Genomic DNA, 20,888 nt, shown 5'->3' with positions numbered 1-20,888 from the left:
AATTTCCTATCTGACAGCAGAGTGATAGGTAAAGGAAAACCTATGGAATTATGGATTCTGACCTGCAGAATAAAGCTATAATTACACTAAGGCTTTTAGTAACTTGATGAACCCTGAGAATGAAGCTTTATGAAGTGATTCACTGAGGTCACTGTGAATTAAAGTCTTTCAAGTCTCACAGGCACACTTCAGGTTTACTTTATTTCTTCATTTATATGATATTTATGGCACTCAGGGAAAATTTTTAAAAGTAGTGTGTCTTAGGGGCAAGTTTACTCCTTAAAGAGTGGTTGATTTACTTATTTTTAAAGGGCCCTGAAAGCATTTTATGAAATTTCAGACATAAGGGGGAAATGAATATAGACTCAAAGACTGTATAATCTACTACCAACTATTTTTTTAAGTAAATGACTACTATAGAAATATGAAAGTATAACTGCAAATGGCTCTGCCAATTACAAAGTAGCCTTGAAAAGTACATTTCTAATTTAAAAAATAGAACCCAAAATAAACCTAAACCCACTAGACTAGGCAGTGCTATGTGGTATTGAATGAGTTAACAATTACCTTTCAAATAGAATAAGATTTTCCTATTCTTTTGAAAATTCTGTGATGTATATTAAAATATTTGAAATTTATAAATTGGTTTTAATATTTTTCCTGTGCACTATGTTTTTTTTTAATTTTGCACATTTTAAAAAACAGTCCTTCCTTAGTTTTCAAATGCCCCCCCCCAAAAGCCATCATCCGACTTATTCTTTCTACAATCAACACCTGAAACTAATAAATAAATTAATTAATTAAAAAAAAAAAAAAAAAAACAGTGTTGTTTAGTGTCTTATTGGATTTTATTCATTTGTGCTCCCTTTACTGGGAAGGGTTTATGTTAGGAAGATTGGGGATCAGTTTGGAAAGACAGAGGCTGAGTAGGTCTAAACTTGAAGGATGTAAAATAATTAAGGCCTTGAATAAAGTGATGATAAGCATATTTTCAAGTCTAAATATAGGAAGTAGTAAGAACACCTTAAAGCTTTCATCATAATGAATTCAGGGCATCCCTTATGGGCCAAGCATTAAAAAAGATTTCTAGAAATTGTGATACAATAAACAAAAGAATAATTTAAGAATTATTGATTTTTATATAGTAAGAAAATTTATTTTTATATAGTAAGAAAATTGATTTTCATATATTAAATGGTGGATTGAGGTTAAGGAAAAAGGATTTTAATGAGAGAAAGTTGAAGGTTATGGAAATTATGGCAAAGATCTCTGGGCATTTTTTAGTGTTTTAGAGGGTATGGTTTCTTGTTATGGTTAATTGCACTTTAAAACATTTGGTTCTTTGTTTCCTTAATACAGGAAATCTCCTGTGCTGTGCTCTCTATCTTGTCAGTCACAATTAGGGTGTTTTCTGCTTCACAGGTGAAAAAAGGAGGATCAGAAGATATAAAGGGGTAAAGAGTGATAAAAATGGAAAGTGTTCTGGGACTAAATGGATAGGATACAGAAGAGCAAAGACAAAGATGAAAGGAGGAAAGTGGGAAAGCAGATTCATGAGCAGCCCATGAGTACTAGGGTAAAAGGAGGCAAAGCAGAGTTTGTTATTAACATGTAAGATACATTCCAGATTTTGCCTTTCTCACCCAATATGTATCCAACATGACTCAATAAATCCCTACATGACATATTGGTCTCAGATGGCAAAAGGATCTTTACTAGCCACACCTTCAACCACTTGGGGCCCCGGGAACAACTCTTCTTTTCCCCAAATCTGCAAAGCACCAATGTGAAAGTCAGAAACCTGCATAAGTCTGCTCCAAAGTTACTAGAACAACTCGAGAAAGGAATATTTCAAAAGTATAGGTGGTTGCTCTCTACTGGGTTGGTAGGTACATTCATCCTCATTCAATCCACAAATTCCTGCAGAGAATCCACTGCGGACCTGTTGTTGGCTCCGTGGGCAAAGGTGAGAATAAGACAAATACAGTTCCTGTTCTCATGAGGCCTATACTCTAGAGGGGGACATAGATAATAATTAAGTTACTATTTTAAAAAATCGAATAGTGAACATATTGTACAATTCCAAGTATACAACATTCTAGAAAAGGCAAACCTATAGAGACAGTAAAAAGATCAGTGCTCTGCCAGAGGTTGGGTGGGGAGGGATGAGTAAATGAAGCAGATGTTTAGGTCAATGCAACTATTCTGTATGATACTATACTGGTGGATATATGACATTGTGGATTTGTCAAAACACATAGAATGTACACAAAGATTGACTCTATTCTAGACTATAGATTTCAGTTAATTTTATCAGTAGTGGCTCAGCAATTACCATAAATGTACCACACTAATGCAAGATGTTAATACTAAGTTTGGGGAAGTGGGGAGTGGGGTATAGAGAACCCTGTATTCTCTCCTAATTTTTTCTGTAAATGTAAAACTGCTCTAAAAAATTTAAGTTCATTTATATTTTTTTAAACAATCAAACAGTGTTAAGTGCCATGAAGAGAGAACATAGTGAGAGGAGCAAAGCAATCTGAGACATGCAAATGTGGGAAAACGGCCTCCTAGGCAGAAGTTATGGTGGGAACAGCTGAGGTGGGGATAAGCTTAGCCTCTCTGGATTCAAGGAGAAGAGTGGAAGCTAAATGCTTTAAGCAGAACTTTGATGTGTATTTAAAAGATCTAGTTCTTTGCTAGTGCAGCGTGTTTGGGAACACAGCATGGGGTGAATGTGGAAGCAGGAATACTCTTCTGAAGGCTAAGATCTGATGACAAAGATGATGATGGTCCAGAGTAGTGGGCGGTGGTGGTGATAGAGAGATGTGAAAAACTGGGATTTATTTGTATGTGGAACTGACAGGACTGTGTACTGATTCTCAGGGAGAAGGAAAGAAAATAATAATGATAATAAGGATGACTCCTGGGTTCTTTGTCTGACTACCTGAATGGTCATGTTCTCATTTCCTGGGAGCAGTACACATTGGTGGTGGGTAGTAGTAAGAGAAGCAATACTTATGGTTTGTATTCCAATAGTTCTAGGATAAATGAAAGAAAGTAATAGAGTGATATATTTCAAACACTATCTTAGATTTTAATATGAAAGTGTCACTTAAAAAAACGAACAGGGGAATGAACCATCAGTACACTGAAAGGAGTTAATATTGATTTAAAAAATAAATAAACACTACCTAACAGACAAGATTAAGATGAAGTTAAGTTTATCTGATGTGACCTAACCACTAACAAGTCAACAATTCACATTTACAGACATGTCAAATGTGATTGTCTAAAATAAGCTTATCTTTGTAAATGTTCTAATGTTTTTGATAATGATGTTGATTTAAAGTTAAGTTTTTTACTTAGATCTTTCAGTAATAGTTATGCTATTGTTTTTTGTGATTCTTAAGTATATATATTTCAATTCTGTTTCTCATAATTTTATTGATTCCATGGCAAAAGGTATAACTCAGAATTTTTCCTCTGGCATTAATTATATTTATGGAAGATCAAACAATATTATTTCCATCCAGTCTTCCTACATACAATAAAAATGAAAAGCATGTGGTTTTATTATGAAATTATATAGGTAAATTGCTGTAACGGAGGATTACATGTGCTGCATAACAATAACATAAGGCTTGGCAAAATTTTTGAAATGTGGCATATTGTTTACTTTCCTTAAAAAAAAAAAAAAAAAATATATATATATATATATATATATATATATATATATATATATATATATATATATATATATATATATTGCCAGGCACAAAATTAGACATGCATGACATTTTCAAATGTGCGACTTATTTAGCACCTTTCAACTGTGAATGTACAGTGGGTGGAGCGATAAATAGACAAATACAATTTTCCAAGAAAAAATGTGTGGGCAACTTCCAATCCATTCAGTCTGTTTTAAGTGGAGGAAATATATTACTAAGAATAATTATTTCCTAAACTTGAATAAATAATAGAAAGAATATTTTATCATCTAATTTAGACCTTCAAATGTATTTAGATATTTAGTAAAATGTGCAAAGGTATTTATGAAATGTAGGTAGAGATATTTACAAGCCAGATTGCTTCTAGAAAGCAGTTATAGAAAACACATAAAAAACAGCTGGTTTGGTCAATGAAAACACTGGCGTATTAGACCCATAGAAGAGCCATCCATATGTTATACAAAGAGTTTCCATAATCATGGTCTTGTTAGCTGAGGCAGGAAATCCTAGATCAGAGTACTGCTACAGGCTGAGCATTACGTAGCAAATACATGTCCAAGGTGGACACAAATAGTCACACTTTTCTAACTTGCTATGTAAAATCCCCTAGGGATTAGGGGGAATGGGTTTCAATTTTTTTCTGTATTAATAAAAGCCATTTAGCTAAGAATGCAACCTTCTTTCTATGAAGAAAAATAGTAATAACAATAATAATTAGTTTCTCCCATTTAATGCATATTTACTGATGCTAAATTTACTGCCTGGTACTGAACATTTTATGTATTTTTTAAACAACTTAATGTGGTATGATTAACATACAAAAAGTTTGTACATATTTAATGTATACAACTTGATGAGTTTGGAGATAAGTATACACCCATGAAAACATCACCGCAATCTATGCCAGGCAATCTATCACCTCCAAAGTTTCCTCCCATGCTCTTTATTATTATTTTGTGTTGTGATAAGAATACATAACATAAAATCTATTCTCTTAGCAAATTTTTAAGTATTACTAACTATAGGCTCTATGTATAAACACTTAATGAATATTAGTTTCCTAATTTTACTCATGAGAATAACCAAGGTTCAGAGAAGATAACTGACTTGAAGAAGAAACGACAGTATGTGGGTATAGGTGTGTGTGGAAGGGGGTTGGGGGGATGGTGTCTGAGGAGAGGAGTTGGAATTCAAGTCCAAGTCTATCTGGATTAAAAGTATGAACTCTTTACTATGCATAGCATAGTCAAACTATGGTTTCTTTTAGTTCTATCATTCTATCTTTTGGACATCTATTTCTTGCCACAAAGAGGTCCAATAACAGGATGAAAACACCTGTATTAATCAGAGCCACTCAACATTAACAGAACTGACAATGTGTACTACACCATACCTACTGTGGGCTCATCTCTATTTTTTCACTTAGTATCTTGTACTGGATATACTTTTCACATGTCTGTTTCTTCTGCTAGTTTCCAGAATACAGGGTTAAGTGTCATCTTTGCCTCCACAATGTCTTGTTTCTAGAATATAGTAAGGGTTGATTCGTATTTATTCAATAATGTTGTAAAGATTTTGTTGGGTATCCGATGGACATGTGTCCTATTTGGGAGACCAGCTCAGAGATAATGTGGATGCCTGAGGTCGGAGGGATAATGGATGGGGGGCGGGGGGTTCACAGTGTTAGGGATATAAATGATGAACGTCTAAGTATTACCTTGTCTTGTACACCTGAAACTAATTTAAAAAAAAAGAAAGAAAGAAATGGGATTTACAGTCAAGATGACAGAGTAGGTAAATGCTGTGCTTACCTCCTCTCGTGACCACATCGAAATTATAACTGAACTACAGAATAACCATCACTGAGGATCACCTAAAGTCTAGCTGAACTGAAGCTCTACAACTAAGAACACACAGAAGAAGCCACCTCAAGACTGGTAGGAGGGACAGAGACATGGAACAAGATGTTCTGGCACCTGTGTGTCACCATTAAAAACTGAGAGGGATATCGCAGCTGTGAGGTTCCCCTCCACCAGGAGTGAGGGTTTCAGCCCCACGCCAGACTCCCTAGCCCAGGGTTCCAGTGCTGGGGAGAGAAGTCCCCATAACTTCTGGCTGTGAAAACCAGCAGGGATTGTGTCTAAGTGAGACATGGGCATCTTCAGTCCTAGGTGCTCTTCTTAAAGTGCCTGTGCACAGACTGGCTCACTGATGGACTCACTCACTCTGAGCTCCAGTGCAAGAACACAGCTTGAAAAGCTCCAGAGACATACAGGGAGGAACTGAGTTGTCTGGCTTCAGGATGAGGGCTGGAAGGGCAGCTTTCTCTCAGACAGAGGAGCTGGCAGAAGCCATTGTGTCTTTGTTGAGCCCTCCCCACTCAAAAGATGCAGGAGACCACCATATCTGAATCTCCATCAATCTGGCTAACACTGTTTGTTCACCCCACCCTGGTGATTCCCAGAAACCCCTACTCCACCTGATGTTCAGCACACCAAAGCTGCTTCCAGTGGCTTTTCCATATAAACTGCCTGTCTTGCTGCAGAATTCCCTAAACTCTCTCAAAGGTTCACAAAACCCAAATAAGCAGCATCTGCTTTCAGTATGTCCCATACCTCTTGCTGAGCAGCCCTAAAACCAGCACTAGCGACAGCCAGCCTCAGTTCCCAGCTAGGCCTCTCAAGGCACCTCCAAGCACAGCATGACTGGCAACCATCTGTTGATGGCTTTGTGGCGCATGCCAAGTGGCCCCAGGAAGGGCACAGGCTGTGACTGAACTTGGCTTGCAGCAGGCCCCTCCCAGGAGACCCTGGGAACCCGGCATGCCCAGAGGCCAGTTTTGGACCAAATCAGAGTCTCACCCAACTACCTCCAAGGACAACATACCCAAAGGGCAGACTGGGCAGGCACCAGAGCCCTGCTAAAGTGAATCCTGCTCTGTAGGTTCAGCTTCTGCACAACAGCTCCTCCACTATAGTCATGACCATTCCTAAAAACCAATCAGCATAAGGGTGAGTACCTCATATTGATGTGCAAACAGCAACCAAGTCTCAACTACAATAAGAGGGTACACACAACCCATACAAGGGACAACATGGAGCACCTGGCTCTAGTGACCAGGAAGACTGTGCCACTGGGTCTCACAGAACTCCTACTATATAAGGCCATTCTACAAAGACAAGGTGGCATAGTACCTAATACACAGAAACAAACGCATGGAGACAGCCAATATGGGGAGACAAAGAAATATGTTCCAAATAAAAGAACAGAACAATGCTCCAGAAAAAGAACTAAATAAAATGGAGACAAGCAATCTACCTAATTCAGAGTTCAAAGCACTAGTTATAAGGATGCTCAATGATCTCAGGGAGAACTTCAACAAAGAGAAACATCTTAGGAAATATTTTATGTTTCCTAACATAAAATGAAAATAGAAGGCATAAAGAAGAACCAGTCAGAAGTAAAGAATAAAATAACTGAAACGAACAATACATTAGAGAGAATCAACAGTAAATTAGGGCCGGTCCAGTGACTCAGGTGGTTGGAGCTCCGTGCTCCTAACTCCGAAGGCTGCTGGTTCAATTCTTACTTGGACCAGTGGGCTCTCAACCACAAGGTTGCCGGTTCAACTCCTCAAGTCCCACAAGGGATGGTGGGCTGCACCCCCTGCAACTAGCAACGGCAACTGGACCTGCAGCTGACCTGCGCCCTCCACAACTAAGACTGAAAGGACAACGACTTGACTTGGAAAAAAATCCTGGAAGTACACACTGTTCCCCAATAAAGGCCTGTTCCCCTTCCCCAATAAAAAAATCTTAAAAAAAAAAACAGTAAATTAGACAAAGCAGAGGACTGAATCAGCAATTTAGAAAATAAGGTAACAGAAAACACCCAATCAGAACAGCAAAAAGAAAAAATGAATCCAAAAAAAAGAGAATAGTTTAAGGGAACTCTGGCACAACATCAAATGTACCAACATTTGCATCATAGGGGTACCAGAAAGGTACCAGAAAGAGCAAGCGCAAGGAACTAAAAATCTGTTTAAAGAAATAGGGATGAAAATCTTCCCTAACCTGGTGAAAGAAATAGACATACAAGCCTAGGAAGCACAGAGAGTCCCAAACAAGATTAACCCAAAGAGGACGACTCCAAGACACATCATAATTAAAATGCCAAAGGTTAAAGACAAATATTCTGTTAAAGTCAGAATCTTAAAAGCAGCAAGGGAAAAGCAGTATGTACTACAAGGGAACTGACAATTTCAAAAAATTGTCAGCTGATTTCTCAACAGAAATTTTGTAGGCCAGAAGGGATTGGCAGAAATATTCAAAGTGATGAAAAACAAGCACCTACAACCAAGATTGCTCTACCCAACAAAGCTATCACTTAGAATTGAAGGAAGGTAAAGAGCTTCCCAGACAAGAAAAGGCTAAAGGAGTTCATCATTACCAAACCAATATTACAAGGAATCTTAGAGGGACTACTTTAAGATGGAAAAAATGATTAAAAAATATGAAATAAAATGGCAATAATACAGTAATAAAAAACATACTATCAGAAATTACTTTCAATGTAAGTGGATTAAGTGCTCCAATCAAAAGGTAGGGTGGCTGAATAGATAAGAAAACAAGATCCTTACATATGCTGCCTACAAGGGACTCACTTCAGATCAAAAGATACATACAGACTGGAAGTAAAGGGATGAAGATATTTCATGAAAATGGAAACAAACAAACAAAAAAGCTGAGGTAGCTATACTTATACCAGACCAGATAGACCTTAAAACAAAGGCTTTAACAAGAGACAAAGAAGCAACCGGTAATCCAAAGAAACCCAAAATGCTTCTTCAAGGGGACGTGTGCATTCATATGTTCATTGTGGTATCGTTTACAATGGCCAAAATATGGAAGTAGCCTGAGTATCTGTTGATGGATGAATGGATAAAGAGGAGGTGGTATGTATATACAATGGAATATTGTTCTGCCAGGGAAGGGAATGGGTTCGTGCCATTTGTGGCAGCGTGGATGGACCTGGAAGGTATTGTGCTGAGTGGAATATGTCACGCAGAGACAGACAGATGCAATGTGATTTCACTTATATGTGAAATCTAAAGAACAAAATAAACAAACAAACAAAACAGAAACAAACTCATAGATATAGAGAACATTTTGATGGTTGCCAGATGGGAAAGGGATTGAGGAGGTGGGTGAAAAAGGGGAAGGAATTAAGTACAAATTGGTAGTTACAAAGTAGTCATGAGGATACAGAGTATAGCATAAGAAATATAGTCGGTAATTTTGTAATAACTATGTATAGTGTCAAATGGGTACTAGATTTATCAGGGTGATAGATGGGAGTGGGGTTGGGGGGCTGAAGAAAAAGGTGAAGGGATTAAGAAATACAAATTGGTAGGTACAAAATAGTCATAGGGATGTAAAGTAAAGCATAGTGAATATAGTGAATGATACAGTAATAACTATGTATAGTGCCAGGTCTGACTAGACTAGTCAGAGGGATCACTTCTTAAATTATATAAATGTCTAACCACTATGCTGTACATCTGAAATTAATATAAAATAATACTGAATGTAAACTGTAATTGAAAAATTAAAAGGGGGGAACGTGAAAGGGAATAAGAGGTACAACTTTCCAAGTACAAAACAAATCAGTCATGGGAATGTAATGTACAGCATGGGGAATATAGTCAATAATATTGTAATAACATAGTACAGTGTCGGATGGTTGCTAGACTTATCATGGTGATCTCTTCTTTAGATATATAAATGTCAAATAACTATGGTTACACCTGAACCTAATAATATTGTATGTTAGCTATATTTTAATAAATATCTTAAAGAAAAAAGAATGAGACCTTTCAGAATGAACTGTAAATACTGTAAGAACACATGCTATGGACTGTTGGTGGTATTTTTAAATTTGCACATGTATTAATTTCAACAGATGTTTTGTGTTACCTACTTACAAGATTTTTTAAAGGAACATTGTTGTGTAACAAAAGATTCTTTTTAACTTCCTCTCACTGCTGTGTTCCCCTGGTTCTCTTCTTCCTGCTATTATTTTATTCTCTTGCTATAGTTTGACTTTTGAACTCTTCTCATTCAATATTCCTTTCTCTTTTCCTTTTCCAAATAATCAAAAGATTTTATTGCATCATAAGATTCAAGCGACAGGCTCTAAAGGTAAATTCAAAAATCTCGACTTGCTGTTGCTATGGTAAGCTTTTAGGTTGAGCTTTGAAACAAAGTGCATCCACACAGAGAAATATACATATGCTGTATTCCAGACGTCAAGCTCTGCCGAGAAAAATCTCTAACATACTTTTCCAGAGGCTTTCGGAAAGAGATTGGAAAGAAAGATGTGGTATTTAGAAGAAATAGTAGCGGTAAATGATCACAGGCATAAGTCAAGAAACCTGGATTCTAGACTTTATTTCTAACCTTCCATAAATTATTCAAGAACTCTGGGTTTAAATGTGAAATGAGCAGATCATACCAGGTGATTTTTATGATCCATTATCACAGGTTTCTCAGTGGCAGCACTGTTGGCATTTTGGACTGGATAATTTGCTGTGGGGAGGGCGTCTGTCCTATGCATTGTGTGGTATTTAGCAGTATCCCTACTATCTGCCCACTAGATGCCAGTAGCAGCCCACACACACCCCAGTATGACAACCAAAAAATATCTCCAGACATTGCCAAGTGTCCCTGGAAGGGTAAACTTCCTGCTGGTTGAGATCCACTGCCTTACAGTTTAATTTCATGACAAATGCCCTATTGCCAAGTAGCAAACTCCTCAGGTTTTTTCCAATTTTTTTCAGACAGCCACGTCTCTCTCTTGAGTATTTTTAAACAGTTTCTTATAAGCATTCTGCATGCTCTAAATTCTGCTTTTCCCTAATTAGAGATGTAGCAATCAGTTTGTACACACACTATATAAAGACAGTTTTAAAAATTGACCTTAAACCAGAGATGAAGTAAACAGATTGCTGTAAATTACGTGACAAAGGTTCCTCATCAAGAACATAAGCTCGTGAATGGTAAAGAAGGACTTTGGACTAGAGCTTGTTTTATATTAATAGAATCATAAAAGAGACCTGTCAAGAGCTGTTGAGAAAGCCAACATTTTCTTGGCTTCCTCGTTTTAATTTTTGAATTGTGCTTCTTCAAAACTCAAATGTAAACAGACAAGCAATTGTTCCAACATACGTATTGTATTTCCATGTGAAGAACTTAGAATATACAATATATGCATTATCTTCTATTTGTATTTTTTGTAAAGGTACAATATATTTGGTTCTGTTCTCATTCAGGAAAACAACTTTCTTACAATTAAAAAAATGATCCCTTTTTAAATTACATCGCCTCACCGTTTAGTATGTGTGTGTTTAGTTTACCACGTATCCATCATCTGACTGGCATTGTTCTCGTGGGGGTTGATTTTGCAGAGTGGTGTGGTGGCAAAGTGTCTTTTAAGGGTGATGGAAAGTGAAGAGAAGCAAAAAATTAAAAACTTCCCCATCCTTAGGCATTATATACAGGATAAGGAAATTCATCTTCAGTATTTTCTGTTCTATAATTTGTTACTGAAATTAATTACAGTAACAGTAAGAAGACTTGTCCCTTAGCTTTAGACATCCTTTTTTCTTGGTAATATTTGTAGTACTATTAACAGTAATATTTGTCACGAGAATATTTAGAACCCATTGTTTTCCAAATTTTAAGATTTAGCTTTACTCTACCAGAGTCAATGTATACTACCAGGATGGAAATTACCGGTTGTGAAGAAGTACACTGACATAAAAGACAATAAGAGTTCTCTTTAATTTCTTTGCAATTCAAATTACAAGAAGAATTCCTAGTTATGCCTCAAATGTGCATAGTCCTTTTCTTAAGAAGAACTTTCCATCCATAAAAGGTATACTCTTAGATTTGGTTTTCGAACTCAGTGGTGAGATCACATCTGCTGCAGATGTGATTTCAGAGTCAATTCTTCAAGAATGACTAGTGTGGTGAAGAGCTGCACCAGAGGCTATGTAAGGGAGTGGAAAGGGCATAGGCCTGCAAAACAGAATGATGTTAGGGCTCAGCTCTGCCACGCTAAATACTGGCTTTAGGGAAGCCACGTTATTTAGCTAGACTGCAATTTTCTTAAGGTATCATTAGATCAGAAGGACCTCTAGTCACCATTCTAATTCCAATTCCCTCTGTATCCTAATTAAAAAGTCACTTAACATACATTCTCCCCTATTTTTTTACCTGTCTGCCCTTTCCCAATCTTCTTCCTTGTGACTACAATCTGAGAGTTGGACCTGAGACATAGTTAAATTTGCTTTTCACTCTGTGTCTAAATAATTTTCTATCTCCCTTTTATATCACAATTTTTCGTTCTTTAGTTCTTACTTTTGAGTCATCTTTCTCATGACGTTGAGCACATTATTTTCAGGAGGGGTACACAGGTGGTATATTTTCTTGCATATTTGAGGAAGTCTTTCTGTTGGCTACTTACAATTGAACATCAGTTTATCTCGCCATGGAATTCATGTATCCTTTGTAACGTATTTTTTTCAAAGCCATGAAAATGGTTCCATTTTTGTTTCACACTTATTCTTCTTTCAAGTGACATATATATGTTTTAAAACTAAGAATATTTTTCATTCCATATCACTAAATTCCATAAGAACAGGAAATAGTCTCTTTTGTTCATAGCAGAATTCTCTGTACCTTTCATAATACATGAAATAGTGAGCACTGAAAATAGTTTTCAATGGCTTCCTTCTATTTCATTTACTCTGGTTTATCATTTACAATGACTCTTCTCTGACTTCCATATCCTATCTTTTATCTTCATATTCATTTCCTTATCCTTTTTCTCTTGATTCTAGGAAGTGTCTCAACTTTGTATTTTATGCCATTGATTGTATTTTCTGCATTGTCATCTCTATTCTTTATTGCTTGCAAAGATTTACATCCTGCTATTGAGTTTTCATTTCTTTGAATTCTTTTTTTTTTTAATTGTTTTTTAAAAGATTTTATTGGGGAAGGGGAACAGTGTGTACTTCCAGGCCTTTTTTCCAAGTCAAATTGTTGTCCTTTCAATCTTAGTTGTGGAGGGTGCCGTTCAGCTTCAAGTTGTTGTCCTTTGAGTCTTAGTTGTGGAGGGCGCAGCTCAGCTTCAGGTCCAGTTGCTGTTTTCTAGTTGCAGGGAGCACAGCCCAACATCCCTTGCGGGAGTTGAACCGGCAACCTTGTGGTTGCGAGGACGCCTTCCAACCAACTGAGCCATCCGGGAGCTTAGCAGCAGCTCAACTCAAGGTGCCGTGTTCAATATTAGTTGCAGGGTCCCTGTCCACCATCCCTTGCAGGAGTCGAGGAATTGAACTGGTAACCTTGTGGTTGAGAGCCCACTGGCCCACGTGGGAATCAAACCGGCAGCCTTTGGAGTTAGGAGCACAGAGCTCTAACCGCCTGAGCCACCGGGCCGGCCCAAATTCTTTTTTTTTAATCTCAGTCTGATACTTTTTCATCTGAAACTGTTGTGTTTTTATTTCATCCTGATTTTCTTTGTAATCTTATTTTGTTCAGTAGACTTTTTTTTTTAACCAATATATTTTGAGAATACTGGGCATATATTTTCTAAAAGTTTCCTAAAATAAACTTCAAAGGTATTTATTTCCTCCACAATCTAAGCGAATTCTTTCCTAACTCTCTTCTCTGTTTGCTCATCTTTTAACAAGAAAAAAATATATTTGGACTTTGTATCTTTCCCATAGATTTAAAATATAGAGATTACTAGAATTTAAAGGAACTTTGAAAGAAAAGGAAAGAATTAGTATCATAACTAGTTAGGATCAATGTGATTGAAAAATGCCAGAAAAGCCGTCTTTCCTAACATAACACTAATTTAGTTCATGGATTCCAGAAATTAAACAAGGGAGTTCAATTGACCTAAAGCTTTAGAAGGTGCAGATGTCTTCAGTGCCATGATTGCAGGTAATGGTTAAGTCAGCTCTTCATGTGAATTAACTAATCAAGTCACTTTCTTGAACAGACTTGAAGAAGCATGAGGCCATTTAGTTTCTGCAGGTTTTGGAGTAGAGGAGTCAGCATCAAGAGAAGAGAAAAAATATCAAATCATTATTTTGTATACCTTAAACTTGTATAATGTTATATGTCAATTATATCTCAGTAAAACTGGAAAAAAATAAATACATTTTAAAAAGAAAAGAGAGAAATGGCCTATTAATAGGGGAACCTGAGAATAGAAAAGACAGACTTTGCTTATCTCACCGTATGGTCCTTTGGCGTGTCCTAGCCAAGTCAGTTCAATTCTTTTAAAAGTTTAAAAATGAAGATTCTACCATTTCTGAATTATATTAGCCATTCAAGAAAGAGCTCCGAGAATGGAGCAAAGTGATACTTTTGCTTTTTCCTACATGCATTAAAAACTAAAAAGAGAAAGGGGTAAGGAAAAAACATTCTGGTTATCCAAATTATTCTTTGATAGATGCCTTAAATTTAATTACTTCAAGTATTTACCAGATACACAAGTTAATATACAACAAATATAATGTAAGAAATTATGATTTATAGCTTAACTATTCTTTCATTAAGATTTCGCAAGACTTTATTCTTATATGTTGTATTGAATGCAGATCTTTGTTTCTATAAATGTCACAAGCACATATTTCATGGCTATTCCTTTTTTAAGCCTTCCATTTCACTCATTTTTAAGTCAAAACTTACATGTGATCAAACTGGCACTATTACACAATTAGCCAAATTTGTTTTTAATAATATTTAAGGAATAAATTCACATACATATATATTTAAGATGTTTGTGCACCGTAACTAGAAACACCAAGTATATCCTTTTGAGAGAAATTTCAACACCACAAAACTGAGAAGTCATCTTAGAATTCTTTCCTTATTTGTATTATTATTAAACCTTTATTTTGGTTTGTCTTCTAGGTTGGGGTGGAGGAGATCCTATTTTGTTATTGAGTGTGAAAAAAGGTGACAGGAGCTCTTTCTCTTCATATCTCCTTCTATAGATTCTTTACAGATTAAAAGAAAAGTTGCAGCTTTCTTTGAGACAAGACAAAGAGAAAAATCAGGAGATCCACCTATCCCCCCTCGCATTACCGCCAGCACAGTCTGAGGCAAAGACCGTCAACAGCATGGTCCAGCCTGAGCAGGCTCCGAAGGTACTAAGTGTGGTCGTGGACCCTCAAGGCCGATACGCTCCTGAGATCAAAGCTACCACCTCTGCCTGCCCTTCTCCTTTCAAAATGAAGCCCATAGGACTTCAGGAGAGGTAAGAGCTTCTGTATCACCCTACATATTGCTTTTTCATTTTTCAGAGTGTTCACCAACTGAAAAGGCTAGAACTAGAGATGTTTGGCATAGTGCATAGAATTGTGTACCACTAAATGGATACCAGGAAGAAATAGTCTTTCTTATCTCCCAAAAGAATCTAGCTGTGTTCTGAAAAAAATCTATTAGTGATTTAATTCTGTTAAACTGGTGTAGAATCAAATCAAGTTCATCTTCAACTACAGGACAGCTTCTATAATCATTTATTGAGTGTTGTTGTTTGTTTTTGAGAGTCACTGACATAGCCTCTTTAATTGTCATCAAAACTCTAGTAGACAGAAGGGCTGGAAATGAACTTAGGGTATATTCTGCAGAAGTCAACATTGTTTGGAGTAAGATAAGAAGAGTCTACACCACAAATTAATTTTTAAAACGGTTTCCTCTGCTTCCTTTGAGAAAAACAAACATTACCTCCAGTTTCATTGACATTATTTTTGTTGCCTTACCTGACTTTGCAATGTACTGATACTGATACATTCTCATTTAAAGCAAATTCGACGTATGAAAACTAGAATATACAAAATACATAAATGAAGGGCTAATTCTTTGCTTCCCCCAAAATATTAAGTAAAGCTTTCCATAGTATTTCTTAAAATAAGAAGATTCATAAAATTAAAATCATATTTAAAATATAATTTATGTTATATTCAACATCACATGTCAGAGTAGTGAGAAAACTAGATATTTTCAAGGTATATTTCCAGATTCATTCTCACTCTCCTTTTCACTGCCTTAGGTTTTTAGATCACACACATAAATTTAATTATATTTTCCATCACATACGCCCTTCAGAAAATACAGAACAGCAGAAGACCAAGTTGGTCATTCAAATTTCTTTGAAAGTATTGTCAAAGAACAATGAATGAAGTGAAAAGAAAGGGAATTTTTGCAGGGATCTCCAAAGTCTTTTAAAGGGAGAATACTTTGACTTTATAACATAAGAAAAATGGAGAGCAATCAAATCATTCTTTCTGTTTCCTCCCCCAAAATACTTGCTGGTTTCCTGCTGGATCCACAAGGGCCTCCATGTACCATCCTCTTACTTGGATACTACTTTACTGCTCTCTAGACTGCATTCTGGAAGTGTGGTCAAGATGGAACCTTTTTACTGAATTTAACCACAAGTCAAGAGAACTGGATTCCAGACCCAGTTCTGCCATTTCTAGATTGAATGGCTTCATGAGCCATTCACCTATCTGAGCCTCTCTTTCTTCTTCTGTCATAAAAAAGGAGTTAAACCTGATTTCTTCACTTTCTTCAGGATTTTTTACTCTTTTTACCCAATTAGTCTATGCATTTATGTTTACTTCAAAGAGAACCCTTGAAACAGGCATCTGAGCATGGGTGGGGTAACAAGGGCAAAGCAGCAAAAATGATCTGCACAGATGATAAGGGGGTCATCTCCTATAGATGATTTAAGGATGATCATAAAACTGACTGAAAGTCAGACTAATATTTATTATCATCACACACCACCAATTCTAAGTCTGGTCAGTGGTTAAATCCTGCCTTCTGTAGGCCACTGCTGGGCATGTTTCAATTTCAAGGAGCATAAGGTTTATTCTTCATTTATTCGTTTAAATGAAATGAATGTCTGAGAAAGGAAAGTATAGGGATGGTGGTCCATGTGGGAGACATTAGCAGAGCAAATGTATCATCAGTGTTAAATGGAGTCCCTGACTCCTGGTCTATAAACTTCCCTGTATCCCCTCCCATCACCTTCCACTTCCTTTCCCCCTTAAGCAGGAGAAAAATATTCTCTCCACAAGAGCTCAAGGTCATTCCCTCTCACCCCTCATAACACTAATTTCCCTCTGTTTTCAATTGTACCCTCTTTGCTAATGTTATCCCCTCAGCATAGAAACAGGTTCTCTTTTGTGTCAAAAAAGAACTCCCTCAACCCAATTTCTCCTTTGGTTTTTGTCTTTCCTTTCACAGATGTGTTTTAAATAAGAAGAATATATTTGTTGCCTTATTGGTCTTCTTCAAACTTCCATCCTTGCTCTTTCTCACACGTATGTTTGCCAAGATTATCAATGGGCTAACCACAAAGCATGTTCATTTCTTTCCACATCTATCTCTAATGCCTATTTCCTGTTTGAAATTCTCTTTTCCTTTGGCCTCCAAGACATTATTTTTCTGGTTCTTGGGTGACTATATTTAGCCTCCTACAGAGACGCCTTTCTCCGCTTAACTTTAGAGTTTCATCAGAGAGGTAGATTGAGCTGGAAGTACTTTTTCAGGAATCATTTGTGTCAAAGATAGAAAGAGAAGAAGTGGTTGTGGTTGGATTACCCAGCAAGGAGAGATGAGGTCTAAAGGTAAAAGATGAGAGTGAGGAATGGGAAAGGAAAGTGAAGAGCGAAATTCAAGCATCACTTTCTCTTGGAAGACATTCCAAGTTTCCTCTACCTATTTACCCTTCTTTCTCTAGTCTGCCTTCCTGACAATGATTCAGCTACCTCTTCTCTGCTCCCCTCTACTCTAGTCCCCTAACCCTGTGTGCACACAACATTTATAAACCTCTCAGATGTAGGTGAAATTTTCATTTACTATTCTGTCTTACCCCCTAGACTCTAAGTTTCTTGAGGGCACATACATGATTTAATTGTATTTTTGTCTCTTACATATAGAACATAATTGCTAAAAAGCAAGAGCTCCTGGGAATAAATGCTTGAATGAATGAACGAACGAATGAATGAATGAATATTATAATGAATAATTCTCAGGTTACCTTCCACTAGAGGTAGGTGATTATTCTACCATCTCTTCTTCCTCTATGCTCACCTCATTTTTTTTTTTATCATGATTCCCTGTCAAGATAGGGTAGTGATGAGTTTTAAGAGTGATAAAATGTTAAGGACATGCAGTGTTTCATGCAATCAGAAAACTTTGCTGAGAGATTTAAGCCTTAAAGCTTAATTTATGCTTATGTGTTCTGAGGTACCTTTAAAATAGCCTTGTGTTTTACGGCCCTCCATTTTGTGATCCTGGAGTACAATATTAACCCTCTGTTTATTGCATGAAAGTCACCATGAGACCATAACGCTACATTATGAGTCACTTGTCCCAAAAACCTTTTGGGTCATGCCATGTAAATCTCTCATCCCTGATGGTGAGAATCTATTACTCTAACATTATTAATAATAAACTATAATTTTAGATTAAAAATAAATGAAAGAAAATATAGAGTCAAAATATATATGTTTAGCTGGTGCAAAGGATATACCCTGAAAATTATGATGATTAAAGAATCATAAGGTGAGAACATAGCAGTTCCCTCTTCTTTTCTCCATATTTGTAACTAGTAACAAAACCGTATTGATTCTTGCTCCTCATGTTTTCTCATTATTGATTCTTTTTTGTGACCATCACCCTACAACCTCATTATTTCATATTTGAATTATTGCGTCTTATAATTATAGAAATGATTTCAGGACAAATATGTGTTCTATATTTCACATGCATTATTTTATTTCATTTATCTGCCTGATCTAATTTTTTTCCTCTCCCTCAATTCACTCTGTACATTCTTCGTATTTATCTTGCGCTAACAATACTTGCATTATGTTACTTTGCTGTGTAAAAATCTTCAATAGCTCCCCTTTACTTCTAGGATAAGGCACAGACCACCTTGCTGGGCCTTAGAGGTCCTATACTATCTAGCCTTGATCATTCTCTCCAAATATGTTTGTCACTACACTCACCCAAATAAACCTTCCGTTCTATTGACCCTGGTATCCCCAGTGTGCTGTGTTTCTGTCCACATTTGCACCTTTGTTTACCTGATCTCTCTTCTCCTTCCTTCTATTTCTAGTCTCCAAATTCCAACAAAAAACTTGCTTTCATCCATCAGCCGTGATACCTATCAATATCCACAGTTATTTTTAACACCTCTGCATACTCACATAAACCACTTTTCTAGCAGTAATTTTAGTTGAGTAATAATTCAGAAAGGGACTTATACTAGTTTTTGAGTGGTTTGTCCTGTCCCTTCACCAACTTATAAGAATCTTAAAGCCTCAAGATACACTTATGTCCCATGATTCCTATAATCCTGGTACATAGTAAACACTTGGAAAATACAGAGTTAATTAATGTTCCTTTACATCTGAGGATCTGACATATTTCTAAAGAACCTTCCATTGAACCTTGTTCTAAAGAACAAATAGCCTAATGATAAACTACAGAGCTGAGTCCCTGTGCTAATATTACTTCTGACATTTACTAAATAAGTGACTCAGCAGGTTAATTAAGTCCTTTTTTGATATAGTTTTCCCAGTCTACAGAATAGGTCTGATAATAGCTGTTCCATTTTTTTTTAAAGCATACCATAAAATTAACAATCAATATGAAATGATATTTTGCCTTTGAAAAAGAAAAAAAAAATCTAGTATTCTTTTTGTTTTTGTTTTCTGATCCCATTCCTAGGTCAGTTATATTTTTGAGCTCTGGCAAGTTGAGACTTTTTTTACTGAATTGATACAGTTGAACCTGCCATTTGAAATCATAATGTTTTTTAAACTGTCAATTGACTTACAGTTTTTTCAAGCCATTTATAAATATATATTTTTACATTTGGCCACCTAATGTTCTTTAACAGCTCTCGGTATCAAATTGAATCCATTTTCATCTAAGGAATGAATTCATTTCCCGTGGTGAGTCTGATTGTACAGATACATTCAGATGCCTGCTCCCCACCTACTACATGTGTAACTTGGAAACTGTTTGTTCACCTGTAAAGAGAACAGCATGTGCTTTGCACAGCTCTTGTGACAGTTAAGCTAGACAACCAATGTCATGTGCCTGGCACAGCATGAGGCGATAATTAGATCCTGTTCCCTCTTCTTTTGTCCCAACCGTATCCTCCTCAAATTCCTCACTTGTCACTCTCAAGGAAACGGTATACAAGCCAGGTTCCAAATGCCCAGTAAACTGAGATCACATTCAGACCCTAGAATGATACATTTTCTTCAGTGGGAAGACAGAGAATTTCTAAATATGAGTTTCTGCAAATTTCCCCATTAAGCTACTCTATGATTAATAGCCAATTGTATGGAAAGGAAATTAACAGGCAAACAGGTAGAATCACATTATTTCCTGATTTTTCTCAGTTGATATTCTATTAGAAGTAAAAAGTGAGCAAGGACAGCTATCTAAGAAAGGAAGGGTAAACTCATTGTAACGTAGCTTTCTCACTCCTGACTTAAGTTTTCCTCAACGATCAGTTAGTGAGCCAGTAGGAATACAGCATTAACTGGGGTTGTCTTTCTATCACAACCAGGCCTCTGCCGATCTGGGAGGGGCACCACAGCGGTTACTACACTTGCTAAAGGTTACAACAGTAGTTATAGTAGTTACAATAGAGCTAAATTTATATTCCAGGTTTCTTTGATGTTTCCAGGCTGTTATACACATACACACAGCCTCTTCCAAATAAACACCATTTGTTCTCATGGAACCCATGACCCAATGCTGTTGAATACAGTCTATCAACCATGACTCATTTGCTCTGCCAGAAAATATGGGGATCATACAGATAACAAACAACCATTTAGAAGTCAATTCTAATTTAACCCCAAGTAACCTCAATAACAATAACAACTCAAGAAAATTTATTGACCCTTTACATGCATTATCTCATTTAATCCTCACCAAGGACTTATTATCCCCTCCTTACAATGAGGAAACGAATGCTCAGAGAGTGTAAATTACTGCCTAAATAACATAATTAATAGTAAGTTACTGTGAGGTGTGAGAGTGA

The 20,888-nt window shown here is 36.5% G+C and overlaps 1 protein-coding gene across 2 annotated transcripts in view; it reads left to right on the top strand.

Moving 5' to 3' along the window:
* The window catches only part of PTPRR (protein tyrosine phosphatase receptor type R), a 241,976-nt gene that overhangs the window by 142,504 nt on the left and 78,584 nt on the right, over nucleotides 1-20,888 (top strand). For both annotated transcript variants that reach the window (XM_081059302.1, XM_081059303.1), the window contains one exon: nucleotides 14,803-15,065. In XM_081059302.1, the coding sequence (XP_080915428.1) occupies nucleotides 14,803-15,065 (263 nt within the window). The remainder of the gene's footprint in view (nucleotides 1-14,802; nucleotides 15,066-20,888) is intronic.

Source organism: Rhinolophus hipposideros, assembly GCF_964194185.1.
Source record: "Rhinolophus hipposideros genome assembly, chromosome: 9".
NCBI lineage: Eukaryota > Metazoa > Chordata > Mammalia > Chiroptera > Rhinolophidae > Rhinolophus > Rhinolophus hipposideros.
The sequence above is the reverse complement of the archived record's forward strand: the minus strand, read 5'-3'. Positions and strand labels throughout refer to the sequence as shown.